The 22,497-nt window shown below is 37.1% G+C and overlaps 1 protein-coding gene across 24 annotated transcripts in view; it reads right to left on the reverse strand.

Moving 5' to 3' along the window:
• The window catches only part of LOC106874804 (AMP deaminase 2), a 210,989-nt gene that overhangs the window by 15,345 nt on the left and 173,147 nt on the right, over positions 1-22,497 (reverse strand). For 13 of the 24 annotated variants that reach the window (XM_089338211.1, XM_089338197.1, XM_089338193.1 and 10 more), the window contains 6 exons: positions 20,500-20,719; positions 18,245-18,374; positions 16,345-16,491; positions 8,147-8,209; positions 6,340-6,471; positions 3,143-3,306 (listed from right to left, as the gene is read on the reverse strand). In XM_089338211.1, the coding sequence (XP_089194337.1) occupies positions 3,143-3,306; positions 6,340-6,471; positions 8,147-8,209; positions 16,345-16,491; positions 18,245-18,374; positions 20,500-20,719 (856 nt within the window). The remainder of the gene's footprint in view (positions 1-3,142; positions 3,307-6,339; positions 6,472-8,146; positions 8,210-16,344; positions 16,492-18,244; positions 18,375-20,499; positions 20,720-22,497) is intronic. The other 11 variants (XM_089338212.1, XM_089338194.1, XM_089338200.1 and 8 more) reach the window with 1 other exon arrangement.

The raw sequence follows: 22,497 nt of genomic DNA on the forward strand, positions 1-22,497 counted from the left end.
GTGAGAAACATCCAATAGAATCAGATAAACTTTGAGAAGTAAATGAAGACTGGAGCAGGAGGGCTTTGTGAGAGAAAAAGAAATAGTTGGGATCAAATCAGACAAGGAGAACATTATTGAGCCATGACAACAGACAATGAGAAATGAACTGTATTCCTACTGTATCACAGTGACAAGGAGACTAAACTGTGTCACTGCTGTGTCACAGTGACAAAGTAACTGAACAGTGTTGCTGCTATATCACAATAACAAGGTATCTAAACTGTGTCACTGCTGTGTCACAGTAACTGATTAACTGAACTGTGTCACAAGCTATGTCATAGTGATAAGTTAACTGTGTCTTTGCTGTATTACAGAGACAAGATAACTGAACTGTGTCATGGTTGTGGCAATGTGAACTATACTATTGCTGTGACTGTGACTGAACTATCACAACTGTATCACAATGACAAGGTGACTAAACTGTGTTACTGCTGTGTCACAGTAACAGGGTAGCTGAGCTGTGTTACTGCAGTGTCACAGTGATAAATATTCAAACTATGTCACTGCTGTGTCACAGTGACTGGTTAACTGAACTGTGTCACTACTGTGTCACAATGACAAGGTAACCATACTATGTCACTGTTATATCTCAGTAACAAGGTATCTAAACTGTGTCACTGCTGTGTCACAGTAACTGATTAACTGAACTGTGTCACAAGCTATGTCACAGTGATAAGTTAACTGTGTCCTTGCTGTATTACAGAGACAAGATAACTGAACTGTGTCATGGTTGTGGCAATGTGAACTATACTATTGCTGTGACAATGTGACTGAACTATCACAACTGTATCACAATGACAAGGTGACTAAACTGTGTTACTGCTGTGTCACAGTAACAGGGTAGCTGAGCTGTGTTACTGCAGTGTCACAGTGACAAATATTCAAACTATGTCACAGTGACTGGTTAACTGAACTGTGTCACTACTGTGTCACAATGACAAGGTAACCATACTGTGTCACTGCTATATCTCAGTAACAAGGTATCTAAACTGTGTCAAAGTGACTGGTTAACTGAACTGTGTCATTACCATGTCACAGTGACAAGGTAACTAAACTGTGCCCCTGCTCTATTATACAGACAAGGTATCTGAACTGTGTCATGGTTATGCCAATGTGATAGAACTATGCCATTGCTGTATCACCATGGCAAGATGACTGGACTATCACAACTGTATCAAAATGACAAGGTAACTGGACTATATCATAGCTGTATCCCAGTGACAATGTAAGATGTATGACACAGCTATATCAATGGTTGACAGATGCCCAGAACTGTTAGTAGTAATATAATAATCCTTTTTTGTTATAAGCTCAAGGGTTGACATTTTGTGGGGAGGTGGAGTGGCTAGTAGATTACATCAACTCCAGTATGCAACTGGTTCTTCTTTTATCAACTCTGAAAGGATGAAGGACAAAGTTGACCTCAGCAAGCAGCTGAATATACTAACTAGCGACAGTTCCAAAGGTCTGTTTTTCACAAAGACTTACACATAAAGAATGAATCAGGGCCTCTTTGTTGCTGCATGAAAACCATAGACAGATAATTTTGGCAGAAGATTTGCATACTGGACACAATCAAAAGCTAAGATGATGTTGAGAGAAATAACATTTCTTTCACCAAATTTCCCTAATACAAGAGTCTATGGTGAGTAACATAGAATAAAGATCTACAAGTCAAATTTTATGAGATTGTACAGGAGTTCATTAAAGAGAGAGAAAGGCAGAAATTCAGAAATGTCATTGGTAATGGCTGTCTCAATTTCCCTTGAGATATTTAGAGACAAGTGTTATGGGACAATAATTAGCAGAATCAGAATTGTTTTTTTTTTTAGAATGGGATACACTGTAGTCAGGGCCAGCCCTTGGGTTGCTGGTGCCTGGAGCAAGCTGAACTTCGGCTCCCTTACAACTGTAGTGGCGCAAAATTATAGCCGCCATTGAGGAAGTACTATCTGTACATGCGCAAGGGACTTGCCTTCCTGGAAGCCCCTTGAGTGCGCATGCGTAGTAAAACTAGTACTTAAAGAGTTTGCTTCACTTTCTAAGCCTCTTGAGCACGATACCTTCGACGTGACAACACCTTGCTCCTCAACGAAGCACTCTTCACCACAATGCCTTCGATGTGATAGCTACTTGCTCCTCTGGCATGCATCAAGGAAGCTCTTAACCTTCCAATACCGATTACAAACTAATCAGCGGCTGCTAAGCTGAATGACACAGGATTTGTAAAACCAAGCATCATCAAAAATAAAACTTATTTTTATTATGTTGTTAATTGTTCTAGTGTTTCTTCATATATAATTATGTTGAAAGGTGATAGAGAGAGACTAATGCCTCTATTGCAACTATCAACCTTTTACACAACTATAATTTTTAAAAACTTTCACAGGGAGAAAAAATGAAAACGTAGACTAAAAGCATATGGTGCTCCAGGTGACTGCCAAAGTTGCCAGTACCTTGAGCCAGCCCTGACTGTAGTATGTTTCCAATGATTGCAATATATCCCTAAAGAGAGACATTGAAGAGCTTAATGAATGTAGGGGCTAGCTTTAATCTATATATCTAATGACTTATATCACCTCCGGTGACCTAGAATATAACAATGATCATTCTATGAGTCAATGATGAAGCCTTAACCCTTTCGTTACCAATCCGGCTGAAACCAGCTCTGGTTCTGAGTACAAATGTCTTGTTTTCATAAGTTTTGAATTAAAATCTTCCACCAAACCTTAGTCACAGTTTGTGTTCCTAATACTAGCTGAATGATAACTAAGTTATTTTACTAAATTCTTTGTTATATTTAAAGTAATTGAACGAAACACAGAGCCTCTCAAAATAAATACAGTAACGAAAGGGTTGATGTGGGAATTTAACTTGCTAGAAATAGCAAACAAATCTCTTTCTTTCAGTTCAAGCCTATCATTTTAAAACAAATAAGAACACATTAAATAATGTAGCAACTGATATAAAAAAAAGATGGGAGGCCTACAAACACGGCACCTATGATTATAGCTATTCCATCTGTTAAACAATACAGCATCATTATTAAATAACAGGAAATAATTAGACCACAGAGTCAAATAAAATTTATAATACTTACTATAACCTAGGAATTTGGATTAACCAACGAACATTATCTGAATGGACTTGGTTGACCACAGCCCATTTGGCTAGTTTCTCCCATTCTTGTTTAGAACGGCCATATATAGACAAACGGTATTCGGCATTTTGATATTTGCTCTCTTCCAAATCACTCATCACTTCCTGCAAAAAGAAACACGTGAATGTTTGATATATTTATCATAGCATGACATTATAATGGCAATAATTATTTCCAGTTGAGTCAGACACAGAGAACCAACATAATGAACTGGATTTATAGATATATATAATCCACTTTGCATATTTGGATAACTTTGTATGAAGTAGAGAGAAGAGAATCCTGATATATTGAGTAAAGACCCACATCATTTCCCTACTGTAATAATTTTTCAGTTCTACATTTAAGAGATAAGGAATTATGTACATTATTTACATTTGACGGATATTTTTCCTCATCTTAATTGTTGTTAACACAACATTTCGGCTGATATACCCTTTCGAACTTGGGTTCTCATTCGTAAGGTATTTTTCAATGTTATTATTATTGTTATTATTATTATTATTCAGGTCACTGACTGGAATTGAACTCGGAATCTTGGGGTTAGTCGCCCATACTCTTAACCACTATGCCATATGCCCGTGGGCAATTATGGAGTGAATTTTAGGGCTTATAAAACAAGATGAGGAAAAATATCCGTCAAATGTAAATAATGCAAATAGATAATTTTTATTATTATGAATCACCACTAGTTTGCTTTTACTCTAGTTCATATTTGCTGTTTTGAAATGGAGAAAGCCTCTGACAAGGTCTCCCACTCCCTTATTTGGTGAGCAATGTGGAAGCTAGGGATAGATGAGTGATTGGCGGAAGCTGTAAAAGCCATGTACAGGAATGCTATCAGTAAGGTAAAAGTCACCAATGAGTATAGCAAGGAATTTAGTGTACAAGTAGGAGTCCACCAGGTATCAGTTCTCAGTCTCCTCTTGTTCATCATAGTTTTCCAAGCTATAAGACTGAGGAATTTAAGACTGGCTGGCTCGGAAGCTTGGAAGCTGAATCACTACCAGAATTAGAGAAGAAACTTCAGGTATGGAAGCAAAGACTGGAATAAAAGGGCCTTAGAGTTAATTTAGCAAAGACCAACATCCTGATAAGCAAGAAAACAGACAAATCACAGATCCCTTCAGGGAGATAGCTATGCTCAATATGTACAAAATGGATCAGGAGAAACTCCATACGGTGTACCCAGTGCAAGCTATGAACACATAAGAGGTGCAGCGATAACACTGGAGGACTAACAGAAAAAAGTAGTCTTTACATGTGGCTGATGTGCAGGTACATTAAACACCAGGAATGTAGAAAAAATAGTCTTCCCCAAATGTCAGTGGGGATCCTTAGAAGTAGCAGACAGTTTCTATTACTTAGGTGACCAAGTTAGCAGTGGTGGAGATTGTTCCGAAAGCATAACTGCTAAAATAAGAACATGTTGGGCAAAGTTGAGAGAGCTACTACCTCTGTTAGTAATGAAGGGTGTCTCCCTTGGAGTGAAAGGCAGATTGTATGACATCTGTGTATGAGCATCTATGCTATATGGCAGTGAGATATGGGCTGTGACTACTGAAGGCATGTTAAGGCTTGAAAGAAATGAAGCCAGTATGAGTAATGGATGAGTAATGTCAGCATGCATATACGACTGAGTGTAAGTGATTTGAGAGAAAAACTGGGTATACAAGGCATCAGATGTTGTGTGCAAAAGAGAAGATTGCACTGGTAAGATCATGTGATGTGTATGAATGAAGACAGTTGCATCAAATGCCAATCTGTGATTGTGAAAGGAACATGTGGAAGGGGTAGACCTAAAAAAGTGCAGGACAAAGTCATGAGAAAGGATCTTCAGACATTGGGCCTCCCAGAGGGGATGACAAATGACCGAAACTCCTGGCGGTTTGCTGTGCTTGAGAAGACACATCAAGTTAAGTAAAATTGTGGTTGTCCCTGTATAGAGGCATGCGCCCTGCATTCCTTTTCAGCTGATCATTCCTAATCTTGTGGGTGCCACATAAAAAGCTCCTAGTATACTCTGTAAAGTAGTTGGCATTAGGAAGAGCATTCAGTTGTAGAAACCATGCCAAAGCAGAAAAATGAAACCTGGGCAACTCTTGTCAAACCATCCAACCCATGCCAGCATGGAGAACAGATGTTAAATGATGATGACGATGATGATGAATCTCAGGATTGCATCTATTAACATCGGTAAGTGATGTCTCAAGGTGAAAAGAAGAAAAAACTGAACAATGAGAGCTTCCACCAACAAGGAGAGAAAAAATGGAACAGTGAGAGCTGCTAGTTGTTACCATAGCAACAAAATAGCTAGCTACAAGGTTTTACTGTTTTTACAGAGGACCATATTGTACAAAATTTATTTCATGTAATTTAAAATAGGTTACAATTAATAAACTGAGCAAACTCAAAAAATTGGGTTGGTGTCAAGAAGGGCATCTGGCCAAAGAAAACCTCTCAATGAATTCCATTTGATCTCTACACATATAGAAAGGTGGACATCAAAACAATGTTGTTGATGTGTGTGTGTGTGTGTGTGTGTGTGTGTGTGTGTGTGTATTTGTCGAAGCAATAACTTTAAAGCACTCAATTACAAGTTAGAACTTAGTTGTGTATTTATTCCAAGTGAATTTGCAACTTGTAGCAATAACATTACTGTGGCTAGTCTCAGTTGGAATTAATAAATAATTATATACAATATATGTGTGTGTGAGTGTATATATGTGTATGTGTTACACAATACAATCATCCATGTATATAAATATATCTATAACTTAATTTTTAAGCTTCACCAAAGGCTACAAAAATTCGTCCAACTCCAAAATTTTGACTCCAAAGGTATCACCTCTCTTCCTTCTTTCTTTCAGATGTTTTATATTCTAGTTATAATCCTTAAATATAAAGATATAATATACAAATTTATAAAAAGATGTTCCCGAATCCACCAAGTATTTCAAAAGTTATATTAATGTATTTTTCCCCCTAAAACATTATCAATCAAATTATAAAATCCGCATATTGTAGAGTTCTTTCCCTTCCAACTTGAGTGAAAGTTGAAATAACCATGAGGTTCTGAGATGGTGCAATCCCCACCTGCACACACACCTGAACCCTAAAAGAAGCATTAGGCTTACCTTTATCACATTTGCAAAGTATTTGCCCCCGATATGATTGTCAGTTTTAATAAAAATTTCACGTAATTCACTTTGGCCAATCGGGTTATATTTGGCATTGAATTTGTCAAATCGATGGAAAGTGTTTCGATCCTGAAATGAAAATGTAAATTAATAGTGTTAATTAATAAATTATTACTTGTATATCATAACATGGGAATGATGTTGTCCAAGACAGGTATTAGACTAAATACAGCCCTGTTAATAATATCATGTAGACACACACACACATTTATATATATAAGACAGGATGCCCTGGGAGCTCCTCTATGCTGATGACCTTGCTCTAATTGCTGAGTCATTATCAGAACTAGAGAAGTTTCAGGTGTGGAAGCAAGGACTAGAGTCGAAGGGCCTTAGAGTCAACCTAGCTAAAACCAAAGTCCTAATAAGTAGGAAGGCAGACAAACCACAAACCCCTTCAGGTAGATGGCCCAGCTCGATCTGTAGAAAAGGCATAGGTAGAAACTCTAGATGTACTCAGTGTAAGCTACAGACACATAAGAGGTGCAGCAATATCAAAGGAAGGCTAACTGGGAAGATAGTTTTTGTATGTGGCAGATGCTCAGGAGCAATAAACACTGAAAATGTGCAGAGAATAACTTCTGCCACATTCCAGGGAGAAAACTAGAAGTAGTTGATAGCTTCCATTACTTAGGTGACCAAGTTAGTAGCAGAGGTGGATGCTCTGAGAGTGTAGCTGCTAGAATAAGAATAGCCTGGGCAAAGTTCAGAGAGCTCCTACCTCTGCTGGTGACAAAGGGCCTCTTGCTCAGAGTAAAAGGTAGACTGTATGACACATGTGTGCAAACAGCTTTGCTACATGGCAGTGAAGCATGGGCCGTGAGTGCTGAGGACAAGCGTAAGCCCGCAAGGAACAAAGCCAATATGCTCTGCTGGATGTGTAATATCAGTGTGCAAACATGACAGAGTGTAAGCGTCCTGAGAGAAAAGTTGGGCAGAAGAAGCATCAGATGTGGTGTGCAAGAAAGACAACTGTGCTGTGATTGGATTAGGACCGCTGTGTGAAAAAGTGTCACACTCTAGCAGTTGAGGGAATCTGTGGGAGAGGTAGACCCAAGAACATTAGGCCTCACTGAGGCAATGACTAGCGACCAAGACCTTTGGAAATATGCTGTGCTTGAGAAGACCCGGCAAGCCAAGTGAGACCATAACCTGTGGCCTATGCCAACCAGCAACTTAGGCGTACCTTTCTTTCATTGGACACTAAACTCTGCTTGTGAAGACCTGTTGAGGCAAGTGAAATCGAAATCAAATTCAATGACAGCACCGCATGACTGGCATCCGTGTTAGTGGAGCGCTAAGAGCACCATCCGAGCATGATTGTTGCCAGGGCTGCGTGCTGGTGACACGTAAAAAGCACCATTCGAGTGTGATCGTTACCAGCATCGCCTTACTGGCACTTGTGCTGGCGGTACGTGAAAAACAGCATTCGTGTGAGGACGTTGCCAGTGCCGCTGGACTGGCTCCTGTGCAGGTGACATGTAAAAGCACCATTTGAACGTGGCCGTTGCCAGTACTGCCTGACTGGCCCTCGTGCCGGTGGCACGTAAAAGCACCCAGTGCACTCTAGGAGTGGTTGGCATTAGGAAGGGCATCCAGCTGTAGAAATCCAGATCAGATTGGAGTCTGGTGCAGCCATCTGGCTCACCAGTCCCCAATCAAACTGTCCAACCCATGCCAGCATGGAAAGCGGACGTTAAATGATGATGATGATGATGATATATATATATATATATATACTTACTGCATGAACATCGAGCATGTCCACATTGAGATCGTATGTATTGATTCCAAGACTATCAAACACCTGTGGAAGACAACCAATGTCATGTATATATTAGTTATTCGTTTCACTTTCACATCAACAACTTAATGAAATGGCAATCACATCTGATAAATATTGAACATATTTACAAAGTTTTTAAATATAGTACAGCTGTAAAGTGCTTGAGCAATTGAGATGATATTTACTGAGTAATACTGCAAAGAAATGAAACCATGCCAAACATGCAAATTTGTGTTTTTAGATACAGTAATTTTTTGCCACATTAGGTTTATTCTACATATCAACCATGTTGGAATAAAGAAACATTACCTATTCATAACTGAGCAGTTAGCATTATAAGAGGGCAAAAATACACCAGAAAGCATAAGTTCCAGCATTAATTCTGTAGAATTAGTCAACTTATGTTAGTGCCAGCATGAGAATCAATGTAAATGTGATTGAGCAAAATATAACTTAGGAAAATGTTGTTAGTGGAGTACATCCAAGCATAGCTATGCTTCTTTAAAAGAAACCACATAATTGATTATAAAAAGTAATTACTACAAATGTATGAAGTTTATGCAGAATATATAAGTTATATAGTTGAGATAACTATTTTAGGGTTATTTATTTTTATATCACATTTTATGAACAACAGCACTGGGGGCCAATCATAGGTTCACTGCATTTTTATGACAAAAACAACAAAAGATTGTCTGTGCATCTTGAGCAGAACAAATTCTCACGGAGTGTTTTATCTGAAGCATTACACCTTTTAGTTTTCTCACTGTTTACACCTTTTGTCAAAATAATATATATTGGCAAAAGATATATACATGCATTCGTGTGTGAGTGTGTGTGTGTGCATATGGGCTTCTACACAGTTTCCACTACTAAGTTCCACTCATAGGGCATTGGTCAACTTGAGACTCTGGCAGAACACACTTGCCCAAAGTTCTATATAGTGGAATTGAACCTTAGATTTATGCAGTTGTGAAATAAGTGTCTGAACCACATGTCCATGCCTAAGTCATTTTGGCATTAACTACTCAACTGCAATAGTGATATGTAATAGTGATATGTAAGCTAAAAGATGTCTCTGAAGTCACCAGTCATTTTGAAAGGTTTAAAAATGAGGCCCTTATAATAAATATATCATCCACACTGTATAATAAATAACAAATAGTACACTAAACACTAAACAGAGTATTATATACACTAAATAGTAGCAATAATCTTATCAATGGTAACATCAACATCCGTATCAACAGTGAATCCTCAATTGCTAATAACAGCACCAACATCAAAAGAGACAGTGAAAAAAAAATTCAATCTGTTTATCTTAAATTGGCAGCTATACCAAAAGCGGCAAAAGTTATTTGAATCTCAAACAAATGCCTTGATATGATAGATGAAAGAATATTACCAAAAGGAGTTCCAGTACGAACATAATGTTGCATTTTATATGTAAGAAAATACTTCAGCCACAAGGAACTAAAACTTTACAAAGCAGCTAAAATGAGATCTCCAATGGAATACTGCTCATTTATCTGAGACAGAGCTGCTATTATATACAAAGAAAACAACCTAGACTGCATCCAAGAGATACCACTCAACTCATTGGCAGAAAATAGCTTGCCCCCAAAACACTCCAACCTCTGTCTCACAAACATTTTTTTCTTCTCTCTTTGTCTTTTCTACCACTATTACAGTGGCTTCTACTCTTCCAAGCTAGCTGGTTGGAATTACTATTCAGGAATTCCTAACTCATTTTCCCAACTTTCAATACCCATAATGTAGCCACACCACAACTCTGCACAAACCAACTATGCCCAGGTCTTCCCTTAACAAAAATGTCATCCCTCTGGAATTTCTTCCCTGTCCATGTTTTTCCTGCAGCTGTGGATCCTTTTTAAAATGGGGGCCACATTTTTCATTAACGAAACACTTTGAAACTTGGAACACTGGTAGAATGTGTCATATAAAACATCTTTTTCTCTTAGTCTTCTTAAAAAAAAAAGAAATCCATAAGTTATTCCATGTTAAAGTTGTTGTATTTCTGTAATTTCAACCAATCACTGACGTCCATTCAGCCAATATACATTAAATGCCGACTACATAAACAAACGATTCTGAAACAATTAACCCTAACCCTAGGGTTAGGGTTAGGGTTAAAGCAAATTTAAAATGAAAAAAGCAAATAAAACGAAGGTATGGACATTAAATACGCTTTACACCGCTTAATCAGCCAAAGGAGTAAATATAAACAACTGAATACTTGTCAGTGATTGGTTGAAATTATCGAAATAAGACAATTTTTTACATGAAATAAATTCGAATACAAAAATATTTTTCTTTTCTATAACACAAAATAGATAAGTATACGAAGTTTGAAAGTCTTTCCGTACCAAGAACACTACATAAAACATTAATGAAAAATGTGGGCCCCGTTTTAAAATAGATCCCTATTTCCTACAGACCAAACCATTAAGAAATTGAAACCTTAAAAAAAAAGAGATAATATTCTTTAAGGTTCTGGATTGGTAAATTTTCTCCCTCTCTCACACACACACACACAAACACACATACACACTAATAAAGATGATGCAATAACAAAATATTGATAAAATAATTATGAAAATGGTGATAATGATAATAATACTTTCTACTAGAGGCACAAAGCTTGAAGTTTTGGGCAAAGGCTCCCCAGTGCTCAGTTGGTACCTATTTTATTGACCCTGAAAGGATGAAAAGCAAAATCAACCTTGATAGAATAGCAATAATAATAATGGGCTTCAAACTTTGGCACAAGGCCAGCAATTTCAGGGGATGAGGTAAGTTGATTACATTGACCCCTGTGTTCAACTGGTACTTATTTTATTGGCACTGAAAGGGATGAAAGGCAATGTCAACCTCAGCAGAATTCGAATTCAAGACATAAAGACAGATGAAATGCCACTAAGCATTTTACCCAGCACACTAACAATTCTGCCAGCTCACGACCCTAATAATAATAATAATAATAATAATAATAATAATAATGTCACTAAGCATTTTTACCCAGCACACTAACAATTCTGCCAGCTCACCACCCTAATAATGATAATAATAATAATAATAATAATAATAATAATAATAATAATAATAATAATAATAATAATGTCACTAAGCATTTTTACCCAGCACACTAACAATTCTGCCAGCTCACCACCCTAATAATGATAATAATAATAATAAGTACCAGGCAGTGGCTCTCATGGCTTCTGATCTTAATTGATTGGAAGTGTTATCATGTACATTGTTTTGTTTTGGTATAAAAAGATGGGCTACAGCAAATATTCTGCTTAATACCACAGATTTGCTTGTCAGTTGTTTGACCTTAACCAGTTGAGCATGTCCCTTGGTGGCTGACGATACGTACATCTCTGATCATGAGCAGAAGTAGTGGGGGAGCATCATAGCCATGTGTTGAGAGGAATTCTTTCGAGTTTGAATAATTAACCTCAAGAAACATGGGTGTTTTGCTCAACATCCTTAAACAAACCTTATTCAGGGACCTTTTGAGTGGGATGGGCTACTCAACCTGAAGAAAATTCTAACTGGGCCCCACCTGCGAGGTCATGTGCTATTTATCTTGATATGAGATCACCATGTCGTGCACATATGGTTGTGATGCATGTGCCTGGTGTACCCTTATCAGACGGGTAGTCATGATGGGTATAATGGGCTTCGTATATTTTACCCCAGTGTCACTTTGATGGCATGCACTGCTCTCTCACTCAATAATAATAATAATAATAATAATAATAATAATAGTAATAATGATGATGATGATTTCTAATTTTGGCTGAAGGTCATCAGTTTCAGGGGAAGGGATAAGTCAATTACATTGATCTCAGTGTTCAACTGGTACTTAATTTATCAACCTTGAAAGGATAAATGGCAAACTGGACCTCAGTGGAATTTGAACTCAGAATGTGAAGACAGACAAAATGCTGCTAAGCATTTTGCCCAGTATGCTAACATTTCTGCCAGCTAGCTGCCTTGATTATGTTGTTATTATTGTTGGTGGCGGTGGTGGTGATGGTCGTCGTCATTATCATCATCATCATATAATAATAATAATAATAATAATAATAATAAATGCCCTGAAGCAGTACCAGTCAGTGGTTCTCATGGCTTTTGATCTGAACTGATTGGAAGTGTTATCATGTACATTGTTTTGTCTTGATATAAAAGATGGGCTACAGCAAATATTCTGCTACATTCTGAAGATTTGCGTGTCAGCTGCTTGACCGTAACCAGTTGAGCATGTATATCCTTTAGTGGCTGATGATATGTGCATCTCTGATCACGAGCAAAAGTAGTGGGGAAAGATCATAGCCATGTGTTGAAAGGAATTCTTTGGGGTTTGAATAATTCACCTCAAGAAACATGAGTGTTTTGTTCAATGTCCTTAAACAAACCTTATTCAGGGACGTTTTCGGCAAGATGGACTACTCAACCTGAAGAAAATTCTAACTGGGCCCCACCTGCAATATCATGTGCCGTTTATCTTGATATGAGGTCACAACATCGCGCACATATGGTTGAGATGCATGTGCCTGGTGTACTCTTATCAGACTGGTAGTCATGATGGGTATATTAGGCCTCGCATTTTTGTACCCCAGTGTCAATTTGATAGCATGCGTTGCTCTCTCACTCAATAATAATAATAATAATAATAATAATAATAATAATAAAAACAACAATGAAGTCAATACAATGAAAATAAAATAAAATTGCTGAAATTAAATCTGAAATAAGAGTGCAGTACCAAGCGGAGCCTAAGTGGCCCACATCTACTGCTTGGAATGGTGGATTGCAATATGAAAAAGCAGCTTGAAGTTAAAATAAAACCTACCCACTACTGCAACTACTATTACTACATCTATTAGTTCATATATGTATGTATGTGTGTGTGTGTGTATATATATGTATGTATGTATGTATGTATATAAAAAAAATATATATATATTTATACATACGTACACTCACAGAATTTAAAGAAACTATCAAACCCATACTGACATGGAAAGTATAAAAACAAAATTAAAATGACAAATAACTAACACAAAAGGAAAAACAAAAATACAAAAGCAAATATTGTTCAAGCTGCAGTGCTGAGAAAGAGTCGAGACCATTCTAATACATTTCTAGTATAATATATCAGTTTCAAATTTTGGCACAAGGCCAGCAGTTTCAGAGAAAGGGGGTAAACCAATTACATCGATCCCCTTCCTTCCCAGTGTTCAGCTGGAGCTTATTTTCTTGACAAAAAGAAGAAAGGCAAAGTCAACCCTGGTGGCATTTGAAATCAGAACAGAAAGGTGGATGAAATGCTGCTAAGCATTTTGTCCAGCATGCTAACTATTCTGCCAGAGTGCCACCTTGTTTCTACTAATATAGTAAGATATTCTAACAAGTTTCTACTACATAGTAAAATGTTCATACGTAATGTTCATACATAGGCGTAGGAGTGGCTGTGTGGTAAGTAGCTCGCTAACGAACCACATGGCTCCAGGTTCAGTCCCACTGCGTGGCACCTTGGGCAAGTGTCTTCTACTATAGCCTCGGGCCGACCAAAGCCTTGTGAGTGGATTTGGTAGACAGAAACTGAAAGAAGCCTGTCGTATATATGTATGTGTGTGTACATGTTTGTGTATACGCTTGACAACCGATGCTGGTGTGTTTACGTACCCGTAACTTAGCAGTTCGGCAAAAAAGACTGATAGAATAAGTACTAGGCTTACAACGAATAAGTCCCGGGGTCGATTTGCTCGACTAAAGACGGTGCTCCAGCATGGCCACAGTCAAATGACCGAAACAGGTAAAAGAGTAATTCAATATTGCACTATAAATTCTATGTTCAGAACTTTTCATCTTGCATGATCTCTTTGGTCTTTTGTTTGACCATTTGCTGTTGTATTTTTGCTTTTGGGGAGTGGAAGGTGGGGAGTGGAAGGTGGGGAGTGGAAGGTGGGGAGTGGAAGGTGGGGAGAGTATACTTTATATTCATTTTTTTAAATATTGTCATTAGTGCCAATTGTTTTTTCTTGTTGTTGCTTTTTGTCTATAATAACTAAATGCCCTTCTTACAGTATATCAAACACCTTTCAGGGACAACATATTTGTCTCATATTTCTAGAAGAGTAATAAATGGAGAGGAATACAATTAGGTGATACAAACCCAGAAGAACCCTTAAACTAGGAATCCCAATTGCCTAAACCACCCAACCAAGGTCTTTTTTCTTTCCTTTATCCAAAAGACTACAGCTGTCACTGTACCACTGTATCGACCAGGCTCTCAGATGTTATACATCGCTTGTCACAATGCACTTCCAATTCTTTCTTGGTTGTGCCATTTCTTTCCATCCTGTCCAAAACTGCTTAACTAAATCGTTTTCTCATCATTGTGGAGGCCTTTCAAGTAGCCTTTTCCAATCTCTTAAATACTACATGGGTCCACTTGTTATCTGTGAACCTTGTCTCACCCAGGAGATTTGTTCTCACCATGATATTTCTAGCATGGATCTTTCCATGACCTTTTGTGTTGTGGCCAGTCACTGTTCTTCCCTCATAGCTGTAATTAGTTCAAAGTCAACTAATAAGATTTTCATTGGAAATCTTCATTAAATGATAACAGTTAAGAGTAGATACTTGGGATACATAAGAGCAAGCACAGGTAGATGTTTAAGAAGTTTACTTCAGAAACCATGATTTCTTTGTTTTGTTTCCACCCCCACCCCCACTAGGGTTCAATCTCATGGTGGAGCACTTTGAGCAAGTGTTTGCAGCTTTGATTTGGTCAATGCTTTGTGAATCGCACTAGGAAGACTGAAACATCTACACACACATACACACTCATACTCACATACAAACACACATATATAGATATGTTTGTGTGCCTGTATACTTTTTTAAATGACTAAGTCACTATCAACTTCAAAGCTCAAGAAAAGTATTTTGACTCTACATTCATATTAAATCCTTTTTCAGTAAGTATTGCATTCATTTTAGTATATTAATATGTGAGTGTGTGTGTATGTGCGTGTATATGGATGTGTGTGTTTGTAATTACCTGTGTGTAAATTGGTATAAATATGTTGTAGTATTTATGTCCCTCAAAGGGAGTTAACTCTTTAAAGGAATATAATTCAAAGTGAACATATTAAACACCAAATAAATACTAAGGAACAAGAGGGGTGATATAGTTTTAAAAAAAAAGCAATGCCTACACACATAGCCACAGACTGATGCATGGAATCAGTAAAGGAATAATACAAATTATTGTGTGTGAGTTTGTGCATCCAGAAAGAAAGCTTTTGTCAGTAAAAAAAAAAACAATAAGTGTAGAAATTATGCTTTCTACTATAGGAGCAAGGACTGAAATTTTGTGGGGAGGGGCCTAGTCAATTATATTGAACCCAGAGCTCAACTGGTACTTATTTCATTGACCCTGAAAAGAGGAAAGGCAAAGTCGACCTCAGCGAAATTTGACCTCAGAACATAAAGTGAAAGAAAGGGTGCTAAGCATTTTGTCCAATGCAGTTATAGGTCTGCCAGATCACTGCCTTTATAATAATAAGAAGGATCCTTTTTACTACAGGCACAAGGCTTGAAATTTTGAGGGAGAGGACTAGTCGATTACATCAATCCCAGTGTTTCACTGGTACTTAATTTATTGACCCACTGAAAGGATGAAAGGCAAAGTTGACCTCGGCAGAATTTGAACTCAGAACGCAGCGACAGGCAAAATACTGCTAAGTATTTCGTCCAACCTGCTAACGATTCTGCCAGCTTACCACCTTAATAATAATAATAATAATAATAATAATAATAATGTAGAAATTATTTAAGAAAGAAGAGTTCTAAGTTTAATGAAATAGTTCTGATAATAATTGGTTAGTGATTCCCAATACATTTATTTCTCTTCTTTGTCTTCTTTCCACTTGAATCTAGAAGCTTTGCTCAAATGTATAGACGATATAAACTGACTGACAGCTGACAGCAAGTGCAAAGCAAGATGTGGTTAAGACTAGAAATCAAACTAGAGCAACTGTTGCTACGGCTGTGGCTGCTGCAGCTGCTGTTAGCAACAGGGGAGTTACCGAGATTTTGTATAACCTTTAACAAACCAATTGTATAACCTCTTTCAGCTTCATCATTTTGCCATCCTTGTTGCAGGAGACAATTTCATCGGGATTAACTTTCATTTGCTTTTTGATGAACCTCAGTAGATGTTTCTGATTCATGCATGAGGATGCATGGATGTGTGTATCCACCTGGAAGAGATCAGAGTTAAAGTAAAGAAATCAGTTCAATAGAGCATTGGTAAGTTATAATGAAAGTTGATCTATTGACCAATACATGACTAATAACATTACACACACACATATATAAAAAAAAAGAAGAGAAATGAGCCTATAACATATTCATTTACTTATAACCTACATTTAATTGATTAGTACTCTAATAATTATTGTCAGGCCATCAAACTTGTACCATTATGCAAATGAGACTGCTTCATACTTCTAGGTATGATTGATGGTTAAGGACCATAAAAGATGGTAAATAGTAAAAACTGATAAATAAATATTGGGTTGAAAAACCCTTTTGGATAGGAAAAGTCATCATTTTTTTATCCAAAAGGGATGTAAGATCTGATATCATCACTTCTTGCCCTGTTTCCCTTATTTCTCCTCTTTTACAAAAACATTCCATCACGCACGCACGCACGCACGCACACACACACACACACACACACACACACACACACACACACACACACACACACACACACACACACCCTTTCACTGACAACTCAGACACCAGCAGATAGCCATCCATTACTAATGCACTCATCTCTTCAACAAATACAAAAATGATAATTTCAATACAGTCACCATTCTCTCTCTTCATTTGTGACATTTTTTTGGGTGGGTGGGGCTAAGGGGTCCCAATACAGTCACAGGTGTAGCTGTATGGTAAGAAGCATGCTTACCAACCACATGGTCCCAGATTCAGTCCCACTGCATAGCACCTTGGTCGAATGTGTTCTTCTATAGCCTGAAGCTAATCAAAGTTGTGTCACTGGATTTGATTAACAGAAACTAAAAGAAGCCCACTGTGTGTGTGTGAGAGAGAGAGAGAGAGAGAGAGAGAGAGAGAGAGAGAGAGAGAGAGTTCATATTTGCTCCTGCTCTGCAACTGCTCAACAACTTGTGTCAGTTTGTTTACATCCCTGTGGTTCAGCAAAAGGGATTAATAGAATAAGTACCAGACTTAAAGAGTAAGAACTGGGATTGATTCATTTGACTAAACCCTTCAATGTAGTGCCCCAGAATGGCAACAAACCAATGACTGATACATGTAACCTGTTATCAAATACATGTAATTCCAACCAAATGTGCCGAGTGCTTGTTTCTTTTGTTAGTTCACTCACTTGTGTGTATAAGATAATTACAATGAATATTGAGTTTAGTACATCTGCATATTTTTTTTTTTCACAGCCAATGTATATGTTGGTTATAAATAGGGAAGCACTTTTCTTTCAAACAGAGAATATTAAAAACAAAAGTATGTTCAAATGTGATCAATTTTTTATTAGGAATTATTTGTCCTTTGTTTTGATTTCAAACAATAACATTTCTGTTCCATAAGCCTGGTATTCAAGACTTTCAAAATCTTATTTTCAAAATAATGTTGCCATGGATTGTTGTCCATACGTACATAATAATTAAAATTATCTCTGCCTCCAGAGAATGTGTGACAATTGCAAAATGACAGTAAAGACACACTCCACTTGAGAAGAAGAGATAATTTCAAGAATCAAGGAATCTCCAAAATTGACATGCCATTAAGGAAAAAGGACAGGTTTTATTGTTTGGAGACAATAGGACAGTTGTGGACATGTGTTTCCAGCTCAATAAATGTCATCACCATGATGACAATTAAGGTTGGACAATTGTATAAATAACAATGGTGGTGGTGGTGGTGGTGCGTTAAACTATAACAGCATTCAACAAAATAACTGACCTTTCTGATGTTGTAGAAATCACGGTGGGGCACTTCTTTCTGGGCAGCTGATTCCTTTAGCTCATTCAACAGAACATGTAACTGGTACTTGTATGATAGATAACTCAGGCGCTGGTAACAGAATGATTTCCTGTAACAATGACAACAATAACAGCAACATCAAGAAGAATATATAAAGAACAATCTTTATATTCAGCAGCAGCAGCAGATTTAAATATATATAAAACTATTTGTTTAAAACCCTTTAGCATTTAGACTGGCAATATCAGACCCAAATATTCAAGCTGTTTTATGTTCAAACAGGCTAAATATGGCCTTTCACACCTACCCTACAATGTCATTCTAAAAATAAACAGTCACCTCAAAATCTCAAAGCTACATGATAATGCATGGTTAATTCAAAGCAATGTGAAAAGATATGTATTACATTTGACAACATAATCTGAATGTTGACGTGTTAAAACAAAATTCTAGTCCTATTTTTCTCACTATCTGTAAAGTCGAACACAGAGATGTGAGTTTGAGTCCACAGCTAACCACCTTCACTTTTTTCTACAAAATAGGGGTAGTTTATCCTGTTCAGGCTATATTATTAGCATTATCATGCAATTGAGAATTTAAAATCACTTCTTTAACTTTCTAAGACATCTCAACGCTTCTAAAACCAAACTTCGTTTGTTTCTTTACGTTTGTCGTAATTTGAATATATATAGAACAAACTTTTGGAAGTTACAATTAGAACTCATCTTATCAGATAGAATGCAAGCTTTCAAAAACCAAATGTACAAACACTCTTTTCATTCTCACTGTGTTGTGAACCAATATTTGTCTGCTGGAACCCTCTTTGAACAGGAAAATTCAGAGAAACTAATCTTCATGTATACATGCAAATCAAATCAGAACTATCTCCAACATTATATGTCTATACATGATGGAGAACAGAGTGCAGTTTTAAGTTCTCAATAAACTGAATCTGTAATCTAGGTTCAGTTCCAAGTCACAGCCATATCACATAATCCATCTAATGGCCTTTGGAAAGTCATAAACTGCCAATCCCCCACCCTTGTATCTATGAAATCAATAGAAATGAAACCTTTTGATGGATATCTCTGTTCATCAATAAGTTTGGACAACTGACAACACATTGCATTAATGCATAGGAAAAGCAGTCATTTTTCTGTGTGAGAGAAAGAGAGAGAGTATGCATGCATGTGTGCGTGTGTGTGTGTGTAAATGCATACATGCAGGCACACAGGAAATAGATTTACAATATCGCAAGTGTGTCAAACTCACAGTATTTAGTTATGTCTTGAGTTCAAATCCTACAGAGAAATGGGGCTGGTAAAATAAAGTACTCGTCAAGTGCCTGAGGTTGATTTTAATATTCCTATAAATCATTCTAAATCTAACTGGCATTATAACAGAATACTAAGGCCAAGAAAACACACACGCACACACGTGTGCATACACATCACACAAGGGAAAATGGTAAAACAATACAGCTCCACTGCGTTCTGAGTTCAAAATCTTCAATGTTCTAAATGGGTAGTAGAATTAATCTGTTGCCCACCTTAATACTACTATTTGGTATCTTAGGTGCCTATACCAAGGGCGCCCCTGATGCAAGCATTCAAGCCAGGTCTCCAGTTTGATGAGATCTTCCTCCTTTCCTCCCTTACAACAATCATGCAACATTAAAACAAGGAGACACAAACATGCACACACACAACCCTTGCAAGAGCCCAGTGACGGTGCCACATAAAAAGCACCCAAGCCAGCACCATGTAAAAGGCACCCTTGCCAGTGCCATGTAAGGAGCACCCAACACACTTTGTAAAGTGATTGGTGTTAGGAAGGGTATCCAGCCATAGAAATCATGCCAAAGCAGACTGGAACCTAGAGCAGCTTTCCTACTTGCCAGTTCTGGTCAAACCATCCAACCCATGCCAGCTTGGAAAACAGACTTTAAAGGATGATGATGATGGTGGTGGTGGTGGTGGTGGTGGTGATAGGTTCATACACACACATACACAGGCACGCGTGCACGCGCTCACACACACACACACACACAATGGGCTTCTTTCAGGTTCTGTCTACCAAATCCACTCACAAGGCTTTGGTCGGTCTAGGACTCAAGTAAAAGACATTTGCTCAAGGTGCCATGCAGTGGGACTGAACCCAGAACCATGTAGTTGGGAAGCAAACTTCTTACCACACAGCCATGTCTGCACATAAATAGATGAAAGAAAACTTACAATGGTCCATCACTGATAAGTGTATACATGATATTCTGATCATTTAGGAAAGTAGCACAGTCTGGGTATGTCCAATCAAATGGCTTGTCCTGTTCCATGGATGCTGCATCAAGGTACACTTTCATCAAACCATTCACCATTTTGAACTCACAATTCACACTATTTGGCAGTATACAATCAAAAGGATCTCCGTCAGTTCTCGGTGCATGGATCGGGTGATCTACAAAAAAACAAAAACAACAGTTCTCTTACATATACACTAGATTATATGCATGTGAGTGTGTGTGTGTGTGTGTGTGTTTGTAAGTGAATGTGTGCATGTGTATACATCTGTGTGTATGTATATGAATGTATGTATATAAATGTGTGTGTGTATATATTCATTTATATGCGTGTATGTATATGTGTGTGTGTGTATGTATGTATGTGTATGTGTATGTGTATATGTGTGTGTGTGTATATACACACACACACATATATATATATACACACACACATACATAAAAATTAGGCACAGATAAATACAAACACTACAAGGAAAACACAAACAAGAATACAAATATACAAATATCTTTTCTGGTGACTTAAGTTTCACAGTTTCAGCATCTTAACAACAGAATTGTTAGCTTCAGTGAACCAGAAGAGTTGAAAAAAAAAATCTACTGTTGAAGGGTTTAGTGAAGACAATAACAGGACAATGGGACAAAGTACAGCATGTTTACATGCTGTACTATGATCAGGACAATGGGACATAGTACAGCATGTTTACAACATGAGAGGACAAATTAAAAGCAAGTATATGAGAATGTATGGTTAAATAAATAAAAAGTATATATGACAAAAATTAAAGTCTATTGATTTAGCAAAAAGAAAGAAAGGATATGGAAAATAGCCAGAATTTTTTTATTGAGACAAACAGGACAATAAACAAGTAACAAGAAATTAAACACTCTTGAGTTTTTGACAGAACAAAACAGAACAAAACAGACTGCATACGTGTGTGTGTGTGTGTGTGTGTGTGTGTGTGTAATATAGTTGATCTATGACAGTATTTGTTTGATGAACAAAAATAATTATAAACTTCAGAAGAAACATGGAGATGCAATGAATTTTGATTGAAAAAATATGATGACAAAAAAAATTTTTTAATAATTCATGAAAATTCTTTAAAAATAAAGGAATAAATACAAAAAAAAAATAATAAATACAATCAAGTTTAATGCATGTACAAATAATGCAGAAATATAAAGAGAATGTAAAATCACTAACAGGTCATACAAAAAACTTAGCGATTTTAGAAAAACACAAATATGGCATGCCAATAAGGAAGCCTTCTACATGGTCACTCACTCTGCTGGAAATAGTAGCTAAATATACTTCAAATAACTTTGTACTGCTCTAGTACTATTACTAGCTGGACATATTTGTTAATGCATTATCTGACAAAATATGCTTAAAATATAAGACAGGATGATCACATCTGGAACGTCTTTGATCATATTCCTGCTCAATCCGGGCTGGCTTTAAGGCTAAACAACAACTTTTACCAATATCAGAAGAGATCGCATTTGTGTGGCATATTACTAAGGAATCTACCATTACTAGGTGACTGTAGCAAGCCTTTGCAATGTGAGCATTGCTTATCAAATATACTTAGTCATCAATAATGGAATATATTCACACACACAAAATGTTTGTCAGTGTGTGATTTCAGTATGTTACTGCTATTTCATTTATTGTTGATATATTTGCTTTTCATACAGTATCTTTATCTTTTATCTTTTACTTGTTTCAATCCCATACTGGGGCACTGCAGTACGTTTTTTTTTTTTTTTTTTTAAAGCTTAGTACTTATTCTATCAATGCTTTTTGCTAAACTGCTAAGTTACAGGTATGTAAACACATCGACAGCGGTTGTAAAGTGGTGATAGGGGACAAACATAGATACAAAGACACACACACACATGACGGGCTTCTTTCAGTTTCCGCCTACTAAAT

The sequence above is a fragment of the Octopus bimaculoides genome, chromosome 20 (assembly GCF_046866305.1).
Source record: "Octopus bimaculoides isolate indiv1 chromosome 20, ASM4686630v1, whole genome shotgun sequence".
Classification (NCBI taxonomy): Eukaryota; Metazoa; Mollusca; class Cephalopoda; order Octopoda; family Octopodidae; genus Octopus; species Octopus bimaculoides.